General features: G+C 41.9%; 1 protein-coding gene across 1 annotated transcript in view; it reads left to right on the top strand.

Annotated features, from left to right (window-relative positions):
- Positions 1–1,905: 1,905 nt before the first annotated feature.
- SORCS1 (sortilin related VPS10 domain containing receptor 1) overlaps positions 1,906–24,997 on the top strand; it is a 321,747-nt gene continuing 298,655 nt past the window's right edge. The window contains exons 1-2 of the mRNA XM_035028687.1: positions 1,906–1,982; positions 3,043–3,110. Coding sequence (XP_034884578.1) covers positions 1,953–1,982; positions 3,043–3,110 — 98 coding nt within the window. The 5' untranslated portion in view covers positions 1,906–1,952. The remainder of the gene's footprint in view (positions 1,983–3,042; positions 3,111–24,997) is intronic.

The following is a 24,997-nucleotide window of genomic DNA, read 5'->3' as shown; positions in this document are numbered from 1 at the left end:
ATAGCTATTTAAAGAAAGTATCCTAAAATTTAAAAAGGAACCTAAAAAAGCTATTACCCTATGGTCATCACTTGCTCTTTTGAATCAGGGATATTTTGGTACTATACAATGGAAATGAGATATAGAAAGAAATGAGATGCTGATGAGTATTCCATTTTGCGTGTGTGTATCAAAACAGCCTTGCTCTCATTGATTGGATTTATAATTCTATGCAGTTGGGCTCATAGAATTAAATCTATACATGGAAATTGTTTACCGAATGAATAAAAATAAATTACTGTTTATGTATTTTTAAGTACATATAACATTTCACTTGATGAAAAAGTTTCACTGTTTTTTTTTTTTTTAAGTTTGGGAAAAATGCACAAAAATAGTAGACAATGGGACCAGAATAGGCGGGCGGTTGCATTCTCCCCTTTTCCTCATTGGGTTGGGTGGTGGGCCCTTTAACAGGTACCAATTCTATTAATAGTATTGCTAATTAACCAGGACAGAAAAGCGAAGAAACAACAAACCAGATCTAATACAATGAGGCATCACTATCCAGGAGTATGGGGTAAATAATGCATACAGACAGAGAAGGGGAAAAAAGCTAGGGAGAGAGATTGCAAGGAATCGACTGGAGACATAACTAAAGGTTAGCAGTTCGCCCTTCTTTCTTGCTCTCGTTCTGAAAACAGAAAGATTAGATTGATTCAAGCAGATATACTTTGGAATGCCAGAAAGGATGCCTCTCAGGGTGTGGTATTGATAAACTGCCTGAGTGTATCAGTGACATTTCGTTTTACTGGCCCCTCAAGAAGAGGCAGGGAGTGGATTTTTACCTCCCTGCCCACCTGCCTGAGAATTGCTTAAACTGTTTCTGTGTGTGTGTGTGTGTGTGTGTGTGTGCGTGAGGGGCTCCACACCATTGCCTGCTGGGTTAAAATGTTCCTTCTCTGGGGCTCCTCTGAATTCCCTCATCAGATGGATGGGAGATGCAGCCTGTGCCCAGCTGAACTTCATAACTGAGTGTACTGTTGTATTGAATCAAGAGAGCAACTACCCAGAAATGCTTTATGCCCACACCCCCATATTCTTGGTGGGGGATTTATAGGCCTATTTGGCAAAATCATACCGAGGTGGAGTGGTAACGTCACTCTGTGTCTTCCAACAAACAGCCACCCTGCTGCCGCTGATCAGCGTTCCTGGGATGGCGGTGATTGAAATTTAGTACTTAGAGTGACTTAATTGGCACGCAGAACTGTTAAGCATATGCCCCCACCGCAGGTGGACCATCTGATGTACCTATAGGGTGCCCAGTACCTCACACATGCTCACATTTTGCTCAAGAAGCAAGCTTTGAGCAGGTCCTTGAAGGAAGCCTGCCCGGTGGTTCAGGAGAGGGGTGGCCTTAGATCACAGCTCCTCAGATCTCTGCCTGTCTTTGGGTTACCATAGTTCTTCATTCCCTTGAACTTGGGACAGACCTAAGGTTGTGGAGTTCTAGTTTGCTTGCTGTGAAAGAAGTGTTGGGAATCTGCTCATTGATGCTCGTGCCTTCAGTAAATCAAGCCCTGTGCTGGCAGAGTAGAACTTGGAAAGGTTCTGTACTCCTTGGCAGCTTGCTGCCTTGGAATTCAAGTTTAGAATGTTCTGTGCTCACTGTGACTAGAACCGATCCCTTGGCCTTCAGGGGAAATCCTGGAAATCGATGTCAACATTTTTCTGCTGAGTTGGAAACAGCAGGGCTGGGCCAAATGGTCTCAGTTATGTGAATCAGGAGAGAAATGGAAACCTCAACAGAAAACAGAGCAAACCTATTAAGTTCTTGTCCTTATGTAAGGAGAGCGAATGAGGGGTGAGGACTCACTGGGTAGGAACACACTGCTCTGTGGACTCTTCCCCTGTGTCCTGAAGCTCACGTGCTCCAGGTAACGGGGGGCCCTGGTCATCACTTCAGATGCCGGAAGATGCAGTCTTCTCAAGCTGCCATGATGGGCGTGAGTGTCCGTGGGACTGAGGAGGGGTGGATAAGCTGTCTGTCAACTGAGGTTTTCTTTGATGAGCTCCTCCTGTCCTAACTGGATCACAGACTACAGGCCTCATCTGTATTTACGTTCTCCCCAGGCATCAGGCGAAATCCTGGTTCCTAGTAAGTGTGCAATGAGTGTTGAATTCTGAAAGAAAGAACAGAATCGTTGGAGTTCCTCTGAGTGACTTTGAGAATAGCAGCAGTTTCAAAGCCAAGAAGGGTTTGCCGTTAAGCTAAAGGAGCCGAAGTGTCAGTGTCCCGGGACCTGTTCTGAAGTTTGAATTTGTATGTGTATATGCTGTTGCTTATGGAGGGTTCCCCCAATTCGGTAAGCTTCAGGACCCCATAAAACATAAATATGCTCCTGTTAAAATGTTCTTGCTGAGCTCTTGTGGAAGCCTGGATTCCATCCAGTGGCTTTCCCAGAAATTGGAGAATCAGAAGAAACGGATAAAGCCAGCCCTGCAAAGGAGAGGAAAGGGAAGGGACTGACATTTAAGGACCCCATGCAGATTGAAGAATAATTAGCCTTTATTACCTATTTTAACTCCTCACAGCAAGCCTTTCTGGATGATGGCCTTACTGCTTGCCCTCTTAATAGATGGGGACATTGAGGTTCAGAGAAGCTAAGCAACCTGCCCAGTGTGGTACAGCTATTAGGGCTGGGACCTACATCACTGACCTTACTCTCTCCCGACCATCTGCTCAGGGGCTCCCTTGCAGGGTACATATTTGACAGCTCTGCTAGCCTTCCCTGAAAGCCTTCAGCCCACCAGGGTAAGGAATGCCTGGATGGGCATGTAACTTACTGCAGGACAGAGGGAGAAAGTTGCGGAGGGGATCAGGCCTGAGCAGTTTAAAGGAAGGCCCTGGCAAACCCTTCCCCAGTCAGTTAAGTGATGCTGTAACAATTCATTCAATTATGTTAAGCACCCATTAAAGGAATCCTAAGTCCTCCCTTGGGCCATTTCAGTTCTATGATATTGTAATTGTTTGAGACTAACCATGATGTCTTCTTTTGCCTTCAGGTGATTCTCATTTTGACAAAGCTCTATGACTATAACCTGGGGAGCATCACTGAGAGCTCGCTTTGGAGGTACGTAGATAAAGTGAGCTAATGATTACTGTGTTACTTAAACATGACGCCCATGACTGCTCTTCCCCACCTCTTTTTTTCCGGGGGGGGGTGCGCGGGGGTGGAGATTTTTGGCTCTGTGTTCTCACAGCTTCCTCTATTTGCTGTTTTCTTTAGTCACGGATTGGGGTTTATCCCCAGGCAGGCCAGATCCTTACTTCTTTATAGACCCCTTGTTTTTGCCACAGGTCTTTTTGCTAAACTGTTCATTATGAGGTTGCCTTTATGTGTTTTGGTTCCCACAGTTCTCACTGATCTGTGAGCTTGTTGGAGCAGAAACAAAAGAACGGAGGGGTGTTTGCAGAGAGGATCTACAGCACCGCTTCTTTCCTGGCCCTCAGCTCACTCGTGTGCACACACACTTGCGTGCATGCCTTCCTGTCTGGGATTCACACTGTATTGTGTGAATATAAATTCTTCAGATGAATGCTATTGATCCTCGAGGATCTGACTGAACACGAGCACACATGTGCAGTTAGGCTGAAACTAGGGACAGGAAGGTCCTCAGAAACCCAGGCAGCTCTTGGCTCCTTTTGTTCTCAGGGGCTATATGTTCCATTGTTTCTGTTTGTTTGTAAACATGGGCTTTATTGGTCTCATCGTGCTTGGGTCTTTGCCAGTCCGTGTCATGTGCCCACACCCAAACCGACCTCAGCCACAGGAGGTGCTTGGTTGCTTAGGCCTGGATCTTGTGATAATCCCTGAGCTGGGGAGAGGGTGGCGATGACCCCAGGGATGATATTTAGCAATCACTGGGTTGGCGCCCAGCCCAGAGTCTGATGGGTCAGTGCCGTCGTTACAGTGATGGCTTAAATACGTTGACTATCACTTCTGATCAGCCATCCCTGAGCACATACACTGCTGTGCACAGAGGATGGGGGTTGCGGGGAGAGGTGGTACAAAGAATATGGGAGCTGGGAGTTGCCTCTGGGCAGACACAAGCAGGCGGCTCTCCCGCACGTAGGATCAGCAGGGAACTTCACCCGCTGTCAGTTAACATGACCAGGAGACACTGGCTACTGGGCCTCAGTCGCAGGGCTAATGTCTAGGGAGAAGGAGTTCAATCTGCCCTTTGGGTCAGGGGTCCATCCCTGCTACAGTGAACAGTGACGGGGCTGGAGGGGAGGTAACTGTACTTGCTTTACCAATTGGGTTGTAGGGCAATGCCCTTGTCACACAGAGGAGGGTCATGAGTTATACACCCTAAAGGAATCTACCCCACAAAAGGATTGTTCGCTAAATTTCATTTTAACCTGATGGCTGTTTTCCATTAGGCTTCACACTCCATATAAGAAACCCCAAATAAATTGTTGTGTGCTTTAGGAAAACCCCAGCAGACCAAAGAAAAGGATAGGATCCTGTTCTTGTGCTTGTGGTGAGGTGTTTAGATTATTGAGCTCTTCCCCCAACAAGAAGGTCAATTATGCAGAGTTTTGGTCCCAAGGAAATGATGTAACTAAATTAAAGTGTGGGAAATTTGGTAGGAGCCTCAGAAAGTACAATTCTTTAATGCATTAAGGGCCTGACACTTGCTTTATTGTTTAAATTCAGGACCCCTTCATCAGACTCTCTGTGACTCTGCGTAAGCTTATGTTTCCTTGATAGATTGCTCTAATGTATGTACATACATGAAAGTAAAAGCCAGCTTTTACTTTGCGGTGCATCTGCTGTGTGAAGTGTAGTCGGCATGTTAGAAAATTAAAAGATATGCAGTTCTGTCTCAGTGGGGACAGAGGCTGTTGGCGGCCCCAGTCTCAACCCGAGCAGGGCGAAGGGCATGCCCCAGGGACAGGAGGAACAGCTTGCCCTAGACTGCTGAAAGTCAGGTTCACCATGCTCCTTTCCTTCTTGTGGGGCACTGTGACTGATGCCCTGGCCTAGGGAGGATGTTTTTTTCTCAGCTCAAGAAGGGGGGGGTGAGTTAGTACAATTAAAATAAATAAATAAATAAAAATTTTGTGTGCAAATAAGCAAACAAAAGTAATACCAGGCCTTTCTTCTGAAGGAGCAATCTCCATGGGCTTAAGCTTTGGAAAGTGTGGAAAGAATCATCTATTGATCCTTCAGTCTTAGGATCGATTTCAGTGGAGGATATATACACATACATACACATACACACACGTATATGCATATAATATACCTGCATATGTTTACTTTTCTGATTGAGCCACAATAGTCATTTATCGTGTCTGCCCTATGTTACATGTCTCATTTGTAGCAGAAAACTACTGTGGGTGCGCTATGCTATTAAAACTATCAGTTTAATGCTTTGATAGACGAACCCATGCCTTAATGAAAATATAATTTAGAAAAGAAAAGAGGGAAGGAGAAAGAAAAATATTTCGAATACTTCATAACTGCCTTGGTAGGGTTTGTGTTTTAGGGTGGTTCACGATGCCCATGTTTGGTTTTTAGGGAATCTCTTTGGGGTGTTAATATAGAAGAGGGAGGGAGAGTCTGGGTTAGCCCTGCTTGAAGGAGACTAGTGCCAAGCTCGTTTTCTCCTGCATCAGCTCTTACTTTCTTTTTAGAAACCTGGCTTAAAATTGGGGGCTCGCTGGGGACAAGGTGGAATTTAGGTATTCTCATTACATCCCTAGCACAGAGCACTGGACTTAGCCCATGATGATGCTCAGTAAGCATCTGTTCTTGAACAGACCAGTGAATATTTAAATTTCATATTCTTATTCATTTATTCAACAAAGATGTATTGATTAACTCCTGTAGGTCTTAGATTGTTCTGGTCCATGGAGGGGAATGTGGGTGTGTACATAGATCAAGAGCACGTAAGCTCTGTCTTTCAGGTGTTCATTGTCTAGAGGGGGGCAAAGATGCGTGGACAGTTCAAATGAGAGTTAAATGTACTTTTATGGAACCTGCCTTCTATAACTGTATTGGATTGGGTACTTAGGCAGCCACCTAGAGCTGCCAGATCCCAGAATAAGATAGATCTAATGTAAACAGACAAACTGTCATACAACATAAGTTTTGTGATAAAGACACGAGATAAGCGTTGCTTCTTTACTTTACTCACGTGTATATTTTCTCTCCTCAACCAGACTTTAAATCCTTAAACCCAACACCTTTCTGGTTTAATGATAATGGCAATGATGCTGGTGATAATGATGATAATGACAACAATAATAAAAACAAACTTCTATTGAGCGGTCACTATGTGCCAGGCATGAAATTAAGCGCCACACGTGCAGTACTGTGACCTCTTACTTCATTTTTATGGTGTGCTCAGGGTCATGCGATTAGCAAATAATAGGCCATACATTTACGGGCATGTTAGTTAATAAACTTCAATCATTTTACTGCTTACCTGTCTTTGGGAGTCCCTCTGCCTTCTGGTGACTCTTTCTGTACCTGAGCAAATAAGCAAACAAAATTTTAATCGTAAATATATGAAGTAAATAGAGTTTTTAAAGAACTGTGACATTCTGAGCAGCTTATTACTATTCCAGAAAAATATCGGGCAAAAGGGAAATGGCTTCTTGTCCAACAAAGAGACATAGCACTTTTCAATGGAGCCCTTATTCCTTACAAGTTTTTCCCACCAAACAGTGAGAAGGGGTCAAGTGGCAAATGGCATGGGGTGTCAGAACAGGAAAGAGGCCCAGAGGCAGCTGACCATGTAGTGATGTCCTAGCTTCGCACCTTGCTGGCTCAGCAAGCTGTGGATGACAGGGTGAAATGCAGCTGCGCTGAATTAATGAGCTTCTGCTCCCAGGTGGTCTTGTCATTGACTACACCTTAATCTTAGAGCAAGTTGTTGATTTTGTTTTGTGTTGTGTTGTTGTTCACTCAGGGAGTCCAACTGAGAGGAAAGGGGGATGATCTGACACAGAACAATTCACCAACCCTCAGAATCTTCTCCACTTTACAGTGGATTAAGCTTTGAGATTCGGTAGAGCTGGTGGTTTTGCCATATTGGAGCAAGATAAGCTTAAAGGTTGAGATAAATAAAATGTCAAAATCTAGATACAGTATCTCTGAGAAGAAATATATTCATCTTTTTTCCCTCTAGTGCCTGGGTAATCAGCACTTTGCTGAGAGAGGCTTAGCTGGTGAGAAAGCCCTAGGCAATTCTGGAAGGAGCTGAAAGGGATACTCTTTTTTTTTCCCCTCCTATTTATTTATTTATTTTTGATGTAGTGTTCCATGATTCATTGTTTGTGCATAACACCCAGTGCTCCATGCAGAATGTGCCCTCTTTAATACCCATCACCAGGCTAACCCATCCCCCCACACCCCTCCCCTCTAGAACCCTCAGTTTGTTTCTCAGAGTCCATAGTCTCTCATGGTTCCTCTCGGCCTCTGATTCTCCCCCTTCATTTTTGAAAGGGATACTCTTAAAGGGACAGGCAGCCCGCGGTGCCCATGTCCTAGAGCTCGGCTGACATGGCTGACTTCTCTTCAAATCCAGGGTACCATTTCAGATTCAGGTGAAACACAAGCAAGCGTCCTAACACATCTTCAAATTAGGTACTTTTCTAGGAGCAATACCTGCTTTTTGGGCACAAGGAGCATGTGGCTAAGGTAGGGAGCATGGTTAGGCTTTCTGTGATTCCACCCTGGGAGCCAGCCCTGTGTCCTCATCTTGGGTGTTACACACAGCAGTTATCAAGAGAGGCTTCCCCGTGGAGTCTTTGTGGAGAGAATGGCTCTGTGGAGAGTCCCTTGAGACAGTGTCTGTGTGGGGTTGGCTGCAGACAGTGCTGTCTGGAGAGCGCCTGTAGTTCAGGCTGACAGAAGCTGACCGGAAGTCTGGGACTCTGCCTTCCCTGTGGTGGATACACATTAGCTAGGCATATATTGCCTTCCCTCTCCTCATCCAGGGCAAGAGCAAAGTGGCAGCTTAGGATAGGTTGTTAGTCCCTGCTTTGAAGGATGCTTTGCTACAAAATCCAGCTTTCAGTCAACTACAAAAATAAGAATATAAAAAATAGGGATACCCACCCTAAAAAAAGAAAAAGAATCAAGCTACCGTATGATAATTTCCCCACAGGAGGACTCTTCATGTCACACAGCTCTGATGATGTTACTCTTCTCTGTGCATGCAAATGTCTAGTGCCTTTCCAGGGGTCTCAATGAGAGAGCCACACTCCCCAGCAGGATCAGGACATGCTTTGGATTCTGCATTCTGGCTTCTTTTGAGCTTTCTAAATCTCACTCCCTTTCCCATATTTGTGTCACATGGAGTTGCTTGTTGCTCCTGGAGTTATAAGACTATTGTATTAAACCTTATTGTTATTTTTTTTAATTGAAAAAATGTAATATATGCTCAATTATGATGAGCCAAACAGTGCAGAGACAAATAAAAATGTTAATAGTCTCTTCCCACACAGATCTAGCCTTCCTGAGGTCGATGATGCTAAGAGTCTTTGGTGATTCCGTCCATATCATCATGCCCCAACTCAAAAAGATCAACAGATACACACATATGTCAGGATCAATAGGCATAACCAGTCACAGAACTCTGATAACCTGTTTGTTTCCTTAACAGTGAGTCATCGGTGTCTGTCCTGATGACTATGTGAAAAAGAGAAAGTTAAGCATCAGATCGTATGGATGTCCAGTGCAGAGTTAAACAGCTACACCCTAACTTACATAGTGCTTCATGCGTGCCAGGAAATGTCCTCAGTGCTTTTTACCTTCCTATCAGCCTACAGAACAGGCACTCCTAGTATCCCAGGTTTGCAGATGAGAGGAGTGAGGCTTGCAAAGCTGAGTCATGTTCCCAGCATAATGCAGCCAGAAGTGGTTCCTGAATTGATCCTGTTAATGCCTGTGCCCCATGGCCTCCCCATTACCTTTTCAGTGGATCTCTAGCTCATGTCCACAATATTTGCTATTACATATAGCGCTTCCATAAACATATTGCAATCATGTCCTTGTGTTGGGGTAATATTCTTGCTGTAGCGTACTCTGGAGTCCTAAAGGTGACACTGTAGTTTCAAAAATATACACATATGTAGTGTTAATGGATAGCTGAGATGATTTTTAAAAAGATTGGAACAATTCACACCCATAAGCAGTAATAAATTATATATTTCCCAGTGATTTCGCCAGCCCTGGGGATTTTCAATTTAAAAATTGAATTTAAAATTAAATTAAAATTTAATTTCATTGAGGGGCGCCTGAGTGGCTCAGTCATTAAGCGTCTGCCTTCGGCTCAGGTCATGATCCCACGGTCCTGGGATCGAGTCCTGCATTGGGCTCCCTGATTGGCGGGGAGCCTGCTTCTCCAACTCCCACTCCCCCTACTTCTGTTCCTGCTCTTGCTAACTCTCTCTCTGTCAAATAAATAAATAAAATCTTAAAAAAAATTAATTTAGTTGAAAATTTTGCGAGTTTTTTCAGTGAAAACGGTGTGTTGACCTCCGTGTGGTTTGAGGGGTATTTCTCTGACCACTAGTGATGCTGAACACTTCCTCATAGGTTTATTGCTCTGTGGCTCGTAGACCTTCTGTTCCCACCTGCCTCCCCCCGCAGCCAAAGTAAATCATTCCTTCCTCATTAATACTGTAGCACATTATGTATCTTTGTCTTAGGATGGTTGTCAGATATATATTTATTTGGTTCAGTTTAACGAACATCGACTAGCCCCCTATTTTGTGCCAGGCACTGTGCTAGACAGACCCTGGGGAAAAAGATCCAAGTAAGAAATCGTTTCTTCCCTACAAAAACTACAAATCTAGTGAAGGGCGGATACTCAGCGGGTGATTACAGAAGTGTGGCAAATGCAGTGTGTAGCTATGCACGAGCTATTGTCAATGCTCATCTATTTCTATACTGGCCTGGAAACTCAAAGTCTGTGACCACGTCTTAGTTATTTTTGTTTGCTTGGCACCTAAAAGAGAACTTGGCACATATTAAATATCATTATATATATATTTTTTGCTTAGAAGCAATATATTAAGAAATGGTTTAGGGTTTCTGAAATCCGGGTTTGTGTCTTGTACTGGTTTATATCCTAAATTTTTAACCTCATGCCCTCCAGGTAGGAGATACTGTATGAATCATATGCTACATGATCTTGTGAAAGGACATCACAGTCGATCAAAGAGTAGGAACACAGCCAGTGCCAAGTGGGAAGAGCCCAGATTCAAGTTTGGGAACCTGGTAATGTCCATAGATGACCATGAATGTTTGTTGGCCTCCTCAATTCTGACAAAATCTTCTTGAATACCCACATGAAGGCTGTTTCTACAAGGATCTTCCTACAGACTCTACGCACCTTCTTGAGATCTCTGTGAGAGTCAGGCCTCAGGCTGCCCCTCTGCGCTCCTCATTGACCTCAGCGGTTGGCTCTGTGCTGAGTCCCCCATTTCTCTTTTTAGCAAAGTAACAGATGAGATACACATTAAAGCAATCATTGCCCTGATGTTCTCGTAACTTTATCAATATGAGCCCAGGAAACAAGAAAATATTCCTAGAGAAAGCGGAGCAACTAACATTCTAATATCAAAACTAGTTATAGATTCAGGAAGTACTTAGGATATTAATTCCCATTTTACTACACTGTCTTTGAGTATAGAATTCTATACTGAGCACAAAGAATTTCAGAAGATGCACAATTTAATTATGTGTAGCAACATACAGTTTCATTATTCAGTCAATGCAACGCATTCATATTTCAGATCTCAGCCTGAATACCACCTTATTTCTAAAAAACTAGATCCACCTTATTTAAGAGAAGGCCCTTGTTTTTGTCTATCTACCACAGTTCTTTGTGTATTTCATTCAGTGTACATGTCGTGATCTGTAATGATTTTATTTATTACTTGGCTATTGTCTGATGCCCACCGCTAGAATATAAGCTCCCTGAGGGCAGAGACTTTGTATTTTTCACTTTCTGTTTTATTGCAAATGCCCAGAAAAGTGCCTGGCACATTGCCATTTAAGTGAGATTTGTCAAATTAACTGAATGTATAAATAAGTACACATCTGGAATCATGCTAAATGGTGTGAATCCAGATATGAATAAGATCTGATTGTCACCCTTAAGCAACTCACAGTCTGGTGGGAGAGACAGATAAATAAATGAGATTAACGTGTCAAGTACCATAATAGAGGCACCATAACACGCTCTGGGTTGGGAAGGGAAAGCTTCCTGGATGAAAGGATACCTGAACTGACTTTTTTTTTTTTAAGATTTTATTTATTTGAGAGAGAGATTGTGCATGAGCAGAGGGGAGAAGCAGAGGGAGAGGGAGAAACAGACTCCCCACTGAGCAGGGAGCCCAATGTGGGGTTCAATCCCAGGACCCTGAGATCATGACCGGAGTTGAAGGCAGCCGCTTAACTGATTGAGCCACCCAGATGCCCCCCTCACTCTTGATGAACAAGTAGGAATCAGGCCAGTAAAAGAGGCTAATTATTTTTTTTTTCAAGATTTTATTTATTTATTTATTTGAGAGAGAGAGACAGAGATAGCGAGAGAGAGCACAAACAGGGAAGAGAGGGAGAAGTAGGCTCCCTGCTGAGCAGGGAACCCGATGTGGGACTCAATCCCAGGACCCCAGGATCACAACCTGAGCTGAGGTCAGAAGCTTAACCAGCTGAGCCACCCAGGGCCCGAAGCTAATTATTTATCTATTGAGTGTGTACTGTATTCCAGGCATTTTTATATGCTGATGACACAGCATCTTAAGGAGATTACACGAGATCACAATATAGTCTGTGTATGGCTGGAGTATTTTAAAGATGATTTCAGAAAAATAGAAATGGGCCAATTCAAATTCATCTGTGCTAGGTATTCTGACATTTATCCCAGAGGAGGTAATGCATCATTGAAAGTTTGGAGCAAGGGAAAGACTTGATGAAATGGGAATTTTAGGGAAAAAATTATCATGGTATCATGTTGAAGATATAGTTGGAAAAGAACAAGACGGGTGACCATGAGAACAGTAGTCAGTAAAGTAAGAGATGAAAAGGAGTTGACTTTTGGTGGGCGGGCATGAAAAAATGGAGTATGGGATTTCATGGGGGTGGTGATTCCAACAGATCTTATAAAGTAAAAACGAACGGACCAATTGGATGAGTGAGAAGGTGGGAGGAAGAGACATTTCTAGAATGACTTTTCTGCTATTGTTTTGGATAGTCCAGTGGATGGTGAGGCCACGTACTGCATACATCTGCTCTACTGATGTCTACTGAGCACCTACAACTGAGAATAGGTTATAGAAACAACTCTTCCAAGGAAGAAGCTGTGAAGGGTAATAAAGGAAGAAACATGATTTTCCATAAAGGAGGTCATAGACTAAAGGGATATCTTCCTTTCTTGAAGAGAGGGCAACCCTGACCATGTTTTATGGGGGGATAAATCAGTGGGAAGATGTTGAAAATGTGTGAAAACCTCAGAGTGAATCCAACTGGTAGATTGAGTGGCAGAGAAGGTAAGTGTTGGGAGCTTATCCAGCCATGGTAGATCAGGGTGAGCACAGGGGGAGCATTTCTTCCACTGAGCAAGGAAGCCAGAGTGGGGCACACACAGATCAGCTTTCCTGGGAGACCAGGAGTTGAGAGAGTTCCTGACATTTGGATTTACGGTGAGTGAGAAATGGACTTGAGGATCAACAATGTGGAAGGGCTGCTGAGGAGGCATGAGGCGGGAGGGCTCAGGGGCCTGCAGGTGCAGTGCTGGGTGGCTATAGGCTGGGGTTAGCATGACTGTGCTTTCACTGCAGTGAGCCCTATGTCATACTCAAAAGACGGTTGGTTATGTAGCTCCTGAGAGGTGTTGAACGATGACAACAGGGTGAGGTTGCTGAGGAGGTTGCAGTGGTAGATGAGGGGGTCCATGCTACATAGAGAAGAAAGTGAAGCTGGGGGTTGGGGGAGGACAAATGGCAGAACAGTAGGAATCCCAATCCAAGTGTGTTTAAAAGCCTACAGAACACTTAAGAAATAATATCCAGAGGAGTGTGACTTTTAATAATATTAAACTTAGTACATATCTAGCCCCCAGGGGACTTTGTGAAAAGGAACTGGTCAGAGCAGGTGGAGTTTATCTGAAAAGCCTTTTATTAAAGCTATTGTTAAGAAATCCACTCAGCTCTGTAGGAGAAGGAGTTGCTATTTTTCTGCATATGTATGGAACTGCTGGATCTGCTTGTCAGGTCCCCGACGTTCCTAGGTATTCGTGAGTGACAACTTACCTCCATTGCTTTGGTGAACACTGAGCAGCCTCCTCTGATCTGGTTATGGTAGGTTTTTACCAGGCAGCTCTTAACCTCCAAGACCTACAGCTTGTGTATTAACCACGTCTGGTAGTCACTGTCCTATCTCTCTTGAGAGAGAGAAAAAAGAGAGACAGAGACCAGCTCAGATGTCACATTGAAGTGATGTTGAGTTTCTTTTGGTCCCCTTTTTTTTTTCTTCCCACAGTTTGCTCTGGAGCCCATGCCAATGATTTGCTCCTTTTATATATAAAAGTCCTAGTTTTGGGACTTTAATATTCTGGATTCTAAATTTATGTTGCTTTGGCTTCCCCTATCCCTCTCCTCTTGGATAACCATATTCCTTGAGTTTGATCACTCCACTTCCTAGAATTCCAATGAAGGAAGATCATTATATGCTCTAGCCATGGTCAACGCTTGTAGGTTCCGCCAGACAACAGGTGCTCTTGGAAGGCCAATCCATAAACAGGTCAGCACTTGGGCTAGGATGTTGAACTGCCTAGACAGGAATCCAGGTTCTGTCCACTCACTAGTTCTGAGATGGTGGTGGGGTTTCTTAATCTCTCTGCTCCATTTCCTCATCAAAAAAAAGTCATAATAGCACTTATCTCATAGAATTATGGTGACGGTTATGTTAAATGTGTATCACCTACTAAACACTCAGTAAATAATGCAAAACAAACAAAAACATTGGATTTTATACTTCTTTGGTTGTCTTTGCTTGAAATATTTTTTCTCCTATATTTGATTTATCTAATAAAGGATGATGATAGCCATTTATAATGGCTATTTCCTTTGTGCCAGGAACTTCTTCAAGAGAACTTTATTCATATCAACTAAATTAATTCTTCCAATAATCCTATGAGTTGGTACTATTTTTATACCCATTTTATAGATGAGGAAACTTATACACAGGATCATAAGGGTATTAAGCAGTAGAGAAGAGATCTGAATCCAGGCATTCTGGGTCTAGGACGCAGGCTTTGAACCCCACAGGGATTCTCTTTTCCCTGACCATCCTCTTCCATACAGAGAATAAATTACTGCTCAGGTGCTCTTACCATTTTACATGTTTTCCTTTTTGAATGCATTACTTTGAATTTTAAGTACTTTCTGTATATTTATTCCCCTTATGGGGAATATGTTGAAGGTTGCCTGTTATTTTCTTTTGTGTCCCCAGTGCTGAGCACAGTTCTCGGCCTGTAGTACGTGTTCAGTAAAAAGGAGCACCAGGACAAATATATTGGGGAAAGAAGATTTTTTAAAAAAATTATCTATGTCTCCTGTGTACTTAATTAATGGATGTAAAGCTTGCCCCATACTGTATATCAAAGGTAATCAAAGGTTAACTTCCCTTTGTTACTGAACTCGAATGTCAGTTCTTGCTATAATTTATTGCCATGGCACATGAAGGAGGTGACAAATATTAATTTGATTTCAGCGTGTAGATTGACACTGTTATGCTGCATGTCTATAGTGATGCTTCTATGAGTGTCAGAAGCTGGTATGATAGTAAAAGGAAGATAAATTTCTTCCCATTTGTGTCTCCTGGTTGCATTTCCTTCTGTTAGCATCAGAGGGTTGTTGAAAAACAGATATATGTTGGGCCCATTTGAATTCCTGATCCTAAGCTCTGTGCTGTGCTGTCACCAGAGAATTAACTTTAGGTGGAGGGACATGCGACAGTCATGATAGAGCAGCCTCCCTGTGAGCAGAGGCCAGGGGAGTTGTGCATGTCAAGGAAGCTGGTATCCGGGGGTGGGAGCTTGCCCTGTGTGTCATAGAACAAGAGGAATGAAAGCAGCCTTTACTGGAGAACTTCAGAAAACCCTTCCTCTTCTTTCAGGTGAGGTTTCCAAAATACTGTTCATCCATAAATCAAGCTGGGGCATTTTCAGTTCCGTTCTCCTGTTTCCAAAGGGAAATGGTGTGCTGAAGAGTTATTCCTCAGCACGGCTTTATTTCTTCCTCCTGCTGGGATGTATTAGCAAGGTCATCACCTTTGGTTTATTGGTTTCAAACAATCTGTGATTGCAGAGGATTATGACTTCTTAGCTTGCAGAAGCAGGAGATGCAATCAATTCATGAAAGGCACAGGACTTTATTTTTTTCTTTTAAAAAATGTATATTTATTTCTGCCAGCATTTCTGGGGACCAGGACTTAAAAGAGCTTTTTGAAAAGAATTTATCTTTGAGTGTCCTGCTTCTTCACCCCTTTCAAATAAGAACATTGAATCAGGCCAGTGTGAACTTAGCTTTAACTCTTTGAGTTTGAAAGAAAGAAGATGACTTGACGGAAGTCTGTCTTCTCCATCCCCAACTCTAAACCACATTAATTGGGAAATTTATACTCACTGCATTATGCATTATTCCATATGCTTGGAAATAATTGGGGACTTGGATTAGCCATGCCTGTAATAAGTCGATGCATAAATTCTTTTCTTTGGTGGGACAAGGAGATTTCTTCATCTGAAAACCCTTAGAACTTGATTAGTATTTATTGTGAAATTTTTCTCACTTATATTGTCATTTCCCAACTTCCTAGATCACCCGTTCTTAATTTATTTTTGCCTTCTCTCAGTTGGGAATCTATCACTTCTGACCTCAAAGGAGTGTGTCAGAATTTAAACCATCCTCTTCCTTCTACATTGCATGAGACATTTCCTCTTGTTGGGTTGCAGAAAGCAATCCCAACAACCTATCTCTTCAAAACTGAAATGAATGTCATACGACGGAGACTATACTTTTACCAGGCGACAGTGGGTCCCAGCCTGTAGTAGCCTTAGCAATCAGAGTTTTGCTGACATCAAATGATTCTAGTTACTGCTGCATTCTTGATAGAGGTCTGGCCTCTAGTTTTCCCTTCTTGGCAGCTCTGCAAAGAGGCTGATGCTCTCGATGCTGAGATGATCTATGAATCTATGGACTCTGCCTATGTCTATTACATTTTTTTTTTTTAATTTGGGCCAGTTTTAGAGTATCTACAAAACTGGAAGACTCTTAGTCAAAAGGGCTCTGCTTACATTTTCCATTGGCTTGTTTGAAACCAACATGATACAGTTGTTCCTCCAATCACCAGGAAGCATTTGGAGCTGGGGCTGGGGGCGACAGAAGTCAGCTACTGTCCAGACTCCTGTCAGCTAAGGATGCTGCCTCCATGACAGTCCTGATTAGCTTAGCTAATGGCAGCATGGCATTGGTAGCCTGGGTACCAACTCATCTGTGGTACTAACTCATCTGTGTTCTTCACCTTTTCCAGATACAGCTCTGCAGGGTATGTCCAGACTGAAACTTAGAGCAGTTTCACTTACTCCAAAGACCCATTATAGTTGGGCAAAGGTCAAGGTACAGGTACCAGTCTAGTTTATAGTGGCAAACATCAAGCTGATGGATGTGGGGTGCGTAAGTCTTGAAATAGGTCTTGTAGACTAGAGCAGATTTAGATTGTGGATTTTGGTTCCTCTTGCATCTAGTTCCTGGGCCATCTTTCTTCACTGATTTGACACTTTCTGTCACCCAGTAGTTCCTGTACCCACTGGAAATAATGCTACCCTTCCTTTCTTATGGATTCTTTATCCTCCTGGAGGAGATAGAGTTGAGATGTGTAATTACCATCGTGGGTCCTCATTTCCCTCAGAGAATACACATGTGCTAATTTAAGATTAGATTGAGTTTTTATTGCATTTAAGCAAGGGCAGAGATTTATCAAAAACTGGGTGGTCACTAAGAACTGTTAGTGATTTTGTCTGTGAAGTATAGTCTGCAGCCATATCTGACAAGTCCAGTATTTTGATTTTCCAAGATGCTTTTGGATTTGAGGCTTACATTATATTCAAGAACAGTCTTTGCACTTGATGCTTCTTTTAAAGTTTTCATTTTCCTCCAGGGCTAATGCCAAACCTGTCATCATCATGGCCACAGCTGATCTGTGGAGGAAATCAGGGTTCAATAAATCCCTGAACAATAGCTCTGCTTCCAGCTTCCCAATGTCCATGAAAACCTCATTCCCTACAAGTACATTTCATGTTAGCTTGCTGTGAGGAAAAAATGTCTTTGAAGCTCCAGATGCAGAGTAGGGCTCATTAAATGTAAGTTCCCTCTTTCAATAGTATGTTCATACTTTGTTCTTTTCTTAATGGCTGAAGACGTTGATTTCAAGCCACTGAAAGTTGCACGGGGGCTAATAAAAAACCTGTTCTCAGGGCGCCTGGGTGGCTCAGTCGTTAAGCGTCTGCCTTCGGCTCAGGTCATGGTCCCAGGGTCCTGGGATCGAGTCCCACATCGGGCTCCCTGCTCGGCGGGAAGCCTGCTTCTCCCCCTCCCACTCCCCCTGCTTGTGTTCCTGCTCTCGCTCTCTCTCTCTCTGTCAAATAAATAAATAAAATCTTTAAAAAAAAATTTAAAAAAACCACAAAAACCTGTTCTCAGATTGGTTCACCAAATCGGAGTTCCTGTCATGGACTTGAGTGTCTCCTCACTGCATTTCATCTCAGTTTTGTGCTCTTTTCTGGGCATAGGATCCTGGGGTTGTGAGTTAGTAGCAGTCCTGTTGTTTTGCCTCAGAAAATCATGCAACTGTGGTCCAAGATCCCACTCAGGGCCGAAGTGGACATAGGAAGGAAAGAGCTTGGTGAAGTGCCTCTATCACAGCTGATGCTTTGGGGCCAAGTTGAAAGTTAGAAAAGAGGGGAGTTGAGATTTTCAGCAGTGAATCTGCATTTAAGAATGTTAGTTTCCTGCATCATACTGCAAAGATCACTTTTGCAGATTTTCAGGAGGTAGAAAAGTTAATATTCAAATGTGGTCCAATCAGATGGTGATAGAGGTATGTATTCAAAAGAACAGAGCTTAAAAACAAACAAACCAAAAAACCAAAAAAAAAAAAAAAGAAAAGAAAAAAACAAAAAACAAAAGAACAGAGCTTACAGGCTGCCAGTTTGTAAATTTCATTCATTAGTTTCAGAGTATTTTTAGAAATGTTAGAAATTCTAAATGAAAATTGAATAAGCATTATCTCCCTAGATTTTTCTCAAACTTTTGTAGATACATAAAAATGTTTAATGTGTTAGATCAGTACTTTAGTCAGTCCTATAAAAAGTAAATAGTATGTCCTGTGTGTGTTTGAAAGTTGGTATGAACACATGCTGTGTTCTCATTTTAGCACTGCCACTAATTGTGTGATCTCAGCCAGATCATTTTATTTCATAGAGTCCCAGGCTCCCCATTTATAAGAAGAAAAGTACGTACTAGATGTGATGTAGGAAAAATGTTAGGGTTTGAAGCGGATGGTCAAGAAAGAATTCTTGAGTTGTCTTTGGTGCAATAAGGTGGTTTTAGTAAAGCACAGGGACAGGACCCGTGGGCAGAAAGAGCTGTGCTGGGGTCATGAGGAGTGACCCATTATATACTTTCAAGTTGGAAGGGAGTTTGGGATAGTGTAAGTCTCTAAGGAATTTTGGAAGCAAAGTTTCCAGGACCTTGAGGGGTCTAGCTCTTGTTGGGAAAAGGTCATTTATTTCTGTCTAATAAAACCTGAGCCATGAGAACCTTCAGATGTATATTGGTGGGTCATATGCTTGGGGGATGATTGCCAACATGTATCTTGGAGGGTAGAGATAAAGGAAGTTTCCGAAGGAATTTTTTTATGTTAATGTAGACTTACAGGATCCTGGGGGTTGGGCTAAGATTGCCTGTTGCCCTTAGCAAAGTATCAACATCCAGGCAGCTGAGTCCCTAGAGGAATGTCACTCTGCCTGTTTCAAGGATTTGTCAATGTGTTGTAGGTAGTAAAGAAATTTAAGAATTTTTCTTCTGCCTTTGTTTCCCACATCAGATGGACTCTGCTTTTCAGTATAGCTTTGGCATTCCATATTTCTGAAAATTGTTGCCCCAAATAGCTGCCTTGCTCAAAGCACATGTCCTCATATATTTTGGACGGCTAATGAGAAAATACTAGTACCCTTGTTCTAGGATTTTTTTTTTTTCCTTAAATGTCTCCATCATAGCTCATTGCTAGTTGATTAGAGGTAGACAGAGGGCGGCAAACTCACTCTGGTTTTGCAGATAGTAATCTGGTTTTATGTCCATTAAATTAAAAAATCCATATCCCAAATTAAAATGATAGAAAACAAAGAATTACCTTGCCTAAATCACCTTATGTCTCTGACCCTTGATTTACATATCCTATTGGGTATAATGGTAATTCTATCAATCAGGTTCTATGAGGAGTAAATAAACATTATTAAGAACTTGTCTGATACATTTTCAGTTTTAAAAGGTAAAAACTAACAGGTCTTCTGACTGTAAAGGAGAAGAGGGAAGAGAGCTAGCTATCATTTACTGAAAAGCCTCTGAGCCTCAGTTTTGTGAATTTGTGAAATGAGGATTTTAAAAATGCTTTCCTTAGTTAAGGTTGCTATAAATATCTGGTAGCCAGATATCATCATTATCCCCATGTTCTTCAAGTTGTGAAGTGCTCTGTGGACATAGTTATCCTTAGTTATAAGTTGGAGCAGGGAAAACTTGACCTTTGTGTCTCCTCCAACATGGCAGGGGACTAAGTATGATTGTAATTCACTAGGATACTGGTCTCCTTGAGAATAAGTGTTTAGTTTGCAATGTTTTTGTTTTTTTTTTTTTTTTTTGCTTTAAAGCACTGGAGCAAGAACAATGCCTGTCACATAGTGAGTACTCAATAAGTATCTCTTTAATGAATCAGTGAATTAATAAATCACTGATTTTATTTTAGCTTCTATTTTATTGATCATATGCCTGGCAATATGCTAAGTATATTTCATAGTGGCTTTTAATCCTGGGGAGCTTTTAAAAATATGTGTTGTCCCACCCAAAATTCATGGAATCAGAATCTCTGGGGCTGAGCCCAGGACATAGGTAGTTTAAAAGTTATACCCAAGTGATTTTAATGTGTGAGAGACACAGAATCAATGAACTCTTGATCCATTGTTTTCCTGGGGTTTGCATTACTGCGCTGCTTGCTAATGTTGCCAATTACTTACTTCTGGGCATCCAAGTTTCAGTGAGCATGTTCTCCCATCTTGCCATTTGTCATGGCTAAAATATTCTACTTTAACAAGGATGCAAATTTATCATCCACATTAAGAGTGTAATCTTTTTTGCATCTAGTCCTGAAACACAGTCGTGCTCTCCATATAAATCATAAACTTAGATCCTTTTGTAGTATGAAAGAAAACACGTAAATCAGGGTGGAGAAAATTAATGTTGACAAAGATCACTGATATGTTGTAAATTGCAGAGGCCTGGGTCTCAGACTGGTTTCAGAATTGCAACTATTGGTAATTGCTCCATAACATTATGAAATGAGGAGGCAGCGCTGGGAAGGTGGTTTGAGTTGGAGACTAATTCCTATTTAAGTGTTTGCTTCACAACTGTATTGTCACAGACCAGCTAAATATTGCCATTGCCACTCAAGAGGGAGTGGTCACCTTGAAGGTACTTCTGATTCTATGGATTGCAGAGCAAACAGCCTCCTCCTGGGTGTGCGATGAGGATATCCTTAGAGCAAAACCTGGTCTGGATTCTTGGAAACTGTATTGTTTTGTTTTTCTTGGATGGTTGACATTTTCTTCCTCTTTAGTTCCTGAGTCCCACCAATGTGTCATTTTGTTTAAAAAGCTAACATAAGCCCTGCAGTAGAAGGTATGCCCACACATGTGGTGAGGACTAGGGGAAAAGATTGCTATCACTCCAGGGCAGCAACATAGACCTTTGCTTTGTCACCCAGTGACAAATAAAATAACAACTCAGGATTCCAGTAATAGCACAGGTGACAGGAATGCTGTGAGGTGGGTGTTTCAAGGAGGGGTGATTAGAGGCCAAATGAATGGTATCGGGGAGCTCTCAGCAGCCACGTGTGAAGTCATTTTTACTCAAGGCAGTGATTTCTACACTGTTTTTTTAAAAACCTTAGGGTATCTCTAGGTATTTCAAAAAATGTCACATACTTCTCAAAAATAATAATATACTTGTAGAGTATATTAATATCATAGTATGCTTTTTAAGAGAGCATGGGGGTGGACAAAAATTCACATAACGTGCTGATCTGCTTGACACATCATTTCCCTATGAGAACACCCCCAGACTCTGACTGTCAGGGTCCCCAAACCCTGTATTTCTTGAGCCTCCTGGAATGGTGCAAGCCTGTGACTATTCCTGCTCTTCTGGATTTGCAGTGCATTTATCTCTTATCACCCTTTTGTTTCTCTCTTTACTCTTACCTTTGATTCCAGAAACGTTTTTAAAATAATGGATGGCAGTTAATAAACAGCATGGCAGGCAGGAAAAAATGAACAGTGGTGTGCTCATTTTGATAGACTATGCTGTCTGCAGATAATTTACCAGGGCAGAGTGCTGACATACATAGCCCCACAAAAAGGGCTTATCCCTGATCTTAAACCAAAATCATTCTTGAGAGTTTCCATTATTCATAAGGCATGATCCATGAAACCTGCAGGAGGCTGTCCTGTGATGATGCCCCTGAGCTGGTGGCTCTCCTGCTCAGGAGTTAGAAACAAGCAAACATCTGTATTTGTGCAGTTGGGGAGATTGCCAACTTTCAAAGAAAGAACTTCACTCTGGAGTCCAGCATGGTGAAACAGAGTTTTTTTCCTTTATTACCAAGCATCCCCCATACCGTGTCCCTTCCATGCTCCCCCTGATGAGTTCTGAGACCCTGCTCTTGCAGCTGCTTTGAGCTTCATCACATTGAACATATTTCGTCTCTCTTCTGTCTTGCTTCTACTGTAAACCCTTTGATGGTAGGACAACATGGCTTTGTGTGTCCCTTGCCTACTGGAGTGCCTGTCACATGAAGTCGGCTCATTAAAATTAAATGACCAACTGAATGAATGAATAAAGATGCAAAAGGATATTTCTGGAATTTTCTAGGTAGGATCTAAATGAAACCTCCTCCCAAATATTATTGAGCCTTCAGAGTCTGCCAGGAGACAAAGAACAGGATAAGGATTTCCAGGTCTTCTCAGAATTAGGAAAGAAATCAGGCAGTCAGTATTAATCTTCCCAGGATCCCATCCCACAACATGTGGCTTTTCCAGAATCACACCCCTACAATTTGTGGAGATCCTAAGGTCACAGTATCTGCATTCATATACCACACAGCCGGTTTCACCACACTTCAACTCTAGGAAATTCAGATTGCAAAGGTATTGAAATCTGTGGAGATTTTCCTGCGTTTGAAAGGCACATTCCCTCATGGCTGTCTTTGGTTACTAAGGCTTTGAGCAGATATGAGTTGTGGAGGTCATGGGAAGTATTAGGACACCAGGCTTCCTAAACTTTTGATAGAAATTTCACTTAGGAACCTTACCTGATCAACAGTGCCATTAAAAAAATAAAACAAAAAGAGAATCCTTATTCCTCTAAGAAGTCCCTACTCCTTTCCAGATTCTAAGAAAAAACAAAACAATACAAAACAAGACACGCCTGATCTAAGCACTTGGCACATAGGTAGAGCCCTCCTGTCTAGGTCTATGAGCTGGCCAGTCTCTTTAATGCAAAGACAGTGATTTACAATGAGATGTGCAAATGTACACATTCATGCAAGCTTCTGCATATTCCCAGTGGCAAAATGAGGCAAAGCTAGCCGAGCGTTCTGCAAATAATTTGTATTCAGACATACAGCAGCCCTGCCACTTATTTTGCAGGGTAAGCTGATAACTATTTACTCTAAGCATAAATGACGCTGTTAAGAGTGACCTTTCCCAATGATTTTCTAACCAATCAGTCTTAACCCTTTAATTAATTAATTTGCTTAAGCAGAGGGAGCACTTCTACCCCTTCTCTCTTAGCAATCATTCATTTTACGCCATACTCGAAATTATTAGTTTGGGAATTGTAATGACCATACACCATTTATTTTCATCCTTCTGGCTGGAATCTCAGCAACTTGAGTGTTCTGATTATTCTGTGTGTGTGTGTGTGTGTGTGCATATACCTTTGCAAGTGCGTATGGTCATCTGTTTATTCTAGAAACATTGCTGATTGCTCCAAAATCCAGCCAAGAACAAGAGCATAAGTAACAAAGTTTGATTTTTCATACACCCAGGATCCTAAAACAATGGAGGGAAAATGAACCGGAAAGACTAAAATAGCCTTCCTTGGGTGATCTGCTTTTTCAGAAGCTGATTAGAGTTCTGATCTGTCTTGGTGTGGCTTCATTATTAGAGAGAGGGAAAGAGGAAGAAAGAAACAGTGCCTTTTCTTTTATGAAAAAAAGGCCATTTTTATAGGGAAGGAAAGTAAACACAGTCCATATTTCTGTGGATCTCAGTTTTCTCTAATGGGCCAATTCACATCTTTTTCTGTTCTAATATCCCAGGTCTTTTTTCTTTCTTTTTTTTCTTATGATTTGAATTTTGCTATTAACTGTTACAAGGAGACCTACATATAATGTATAGTGGAAAGGAGATGGAAAAGGGCTTAGCAATTTTAGAAGATTTTAGAAATCTTTTGTTCTGGAAAATTTCATTCTCTTCTGATCTTTGATATAATCGTAATCCCCTTCTAAGTCTCTCCTCTAAGGCTAAGCCACCCTTGAACATGAAGCAGTTCGTAACCACTAAAGCATATTCATGGAGACAAAGTGGCATAGAAGTGGCCATTGATATGTCACCTGTGAGAGTCTGTGCCTTTCCTCTGCATGTTTCGGTGCTTCTCGTCATCAATATACTTTAGTTGTCATCTTTAATTGGATGCAACTGCAAGTAAAAGAAAATGTTCTTTTTTTGCTATAAAATTACACATATACACAATCACAATCACAGTAGGAAAAACATTTGAAGAAACAGAGCAAGTTTATTTGCTAAGACAAAAGGCAAAAGTGAGAAAAAGTAGACATAGGGGCAGGGGTGGGTGAGTGGAAGCTATCAGCTCCCCTTCTCTGTGTAGGGCAGCCTTCCTTTCTCTTACTCCTCCCAGAAGAATGGAATACCTCTGCCTATGGTCACTTGAAATGCCAGATCCCATGCTCAGATGGAGCCCCCTGTTTCTGTGGGCCCAGAGCTCAGATAGGACAGGACCCTGCCCTCCCCTGTGCTCTGTCCTGTCTCTCCTATTTACCTACCTAGCTCAGAAGAACCTCGGCTACCACCTTGTACCATATAGTATTTTTATTTTATGTTCTATTTCTAGGATAGCATAGATAAATGCATGTTATAACTGACAGAAGCATTAGTCACTGTCTCTTCGGTATGTAAATATATCTTTGTGGGAAGAATGGTTGTAGTTTAAGATTCTTGATCTAATATCAATTTAATACCAGTACCATTCTTTAATAATTCTTCGACTTCAGAGGTAACTATTCCATGTGTGCCTGCTTATACTTCTGGGTGAGATTTCACAGTCTACTTCTGTATCCTGTCTTCTCTAGTATTCTTTTTAGTTTTAAACATGTGAGCTTGGAAATTTCTGACCATTTTGAACTATGAGAGTAGGAAGTACTCAGTAAAAGGTGACTTTATCATTCACTGAACACTTCCCACGTATCACCCACATTAAGTTCCAAAACAGTCCATTCAGGATTGTTCTTTAATCCCCACTTTTCAGATGAAATAATTGAGGCTCAGAAAGGTAAAGTGGCTGCTCAGTATTAGATGTCAGACAAGG

Source organism: Mirounga leonina, unplaced genomic scaffold (assembly GCF_011800145.1).
Source record: "Mirounga leonina isolate KUSES-001 unplaced genomic scaffold, KU_Mleo_1.0 Mir_114, whole genome shotgun sequence".
Taxonomy (NCBI): domain Eukaryota; kingdom Metazoa; phylum Chordata; class Mammalia; order Carnivora; family Phocidae; genus Mirounga; species Mirounga leonina.
This window is presented reverse-complemented; position numbering and strand designations above follow the sequence as displayed.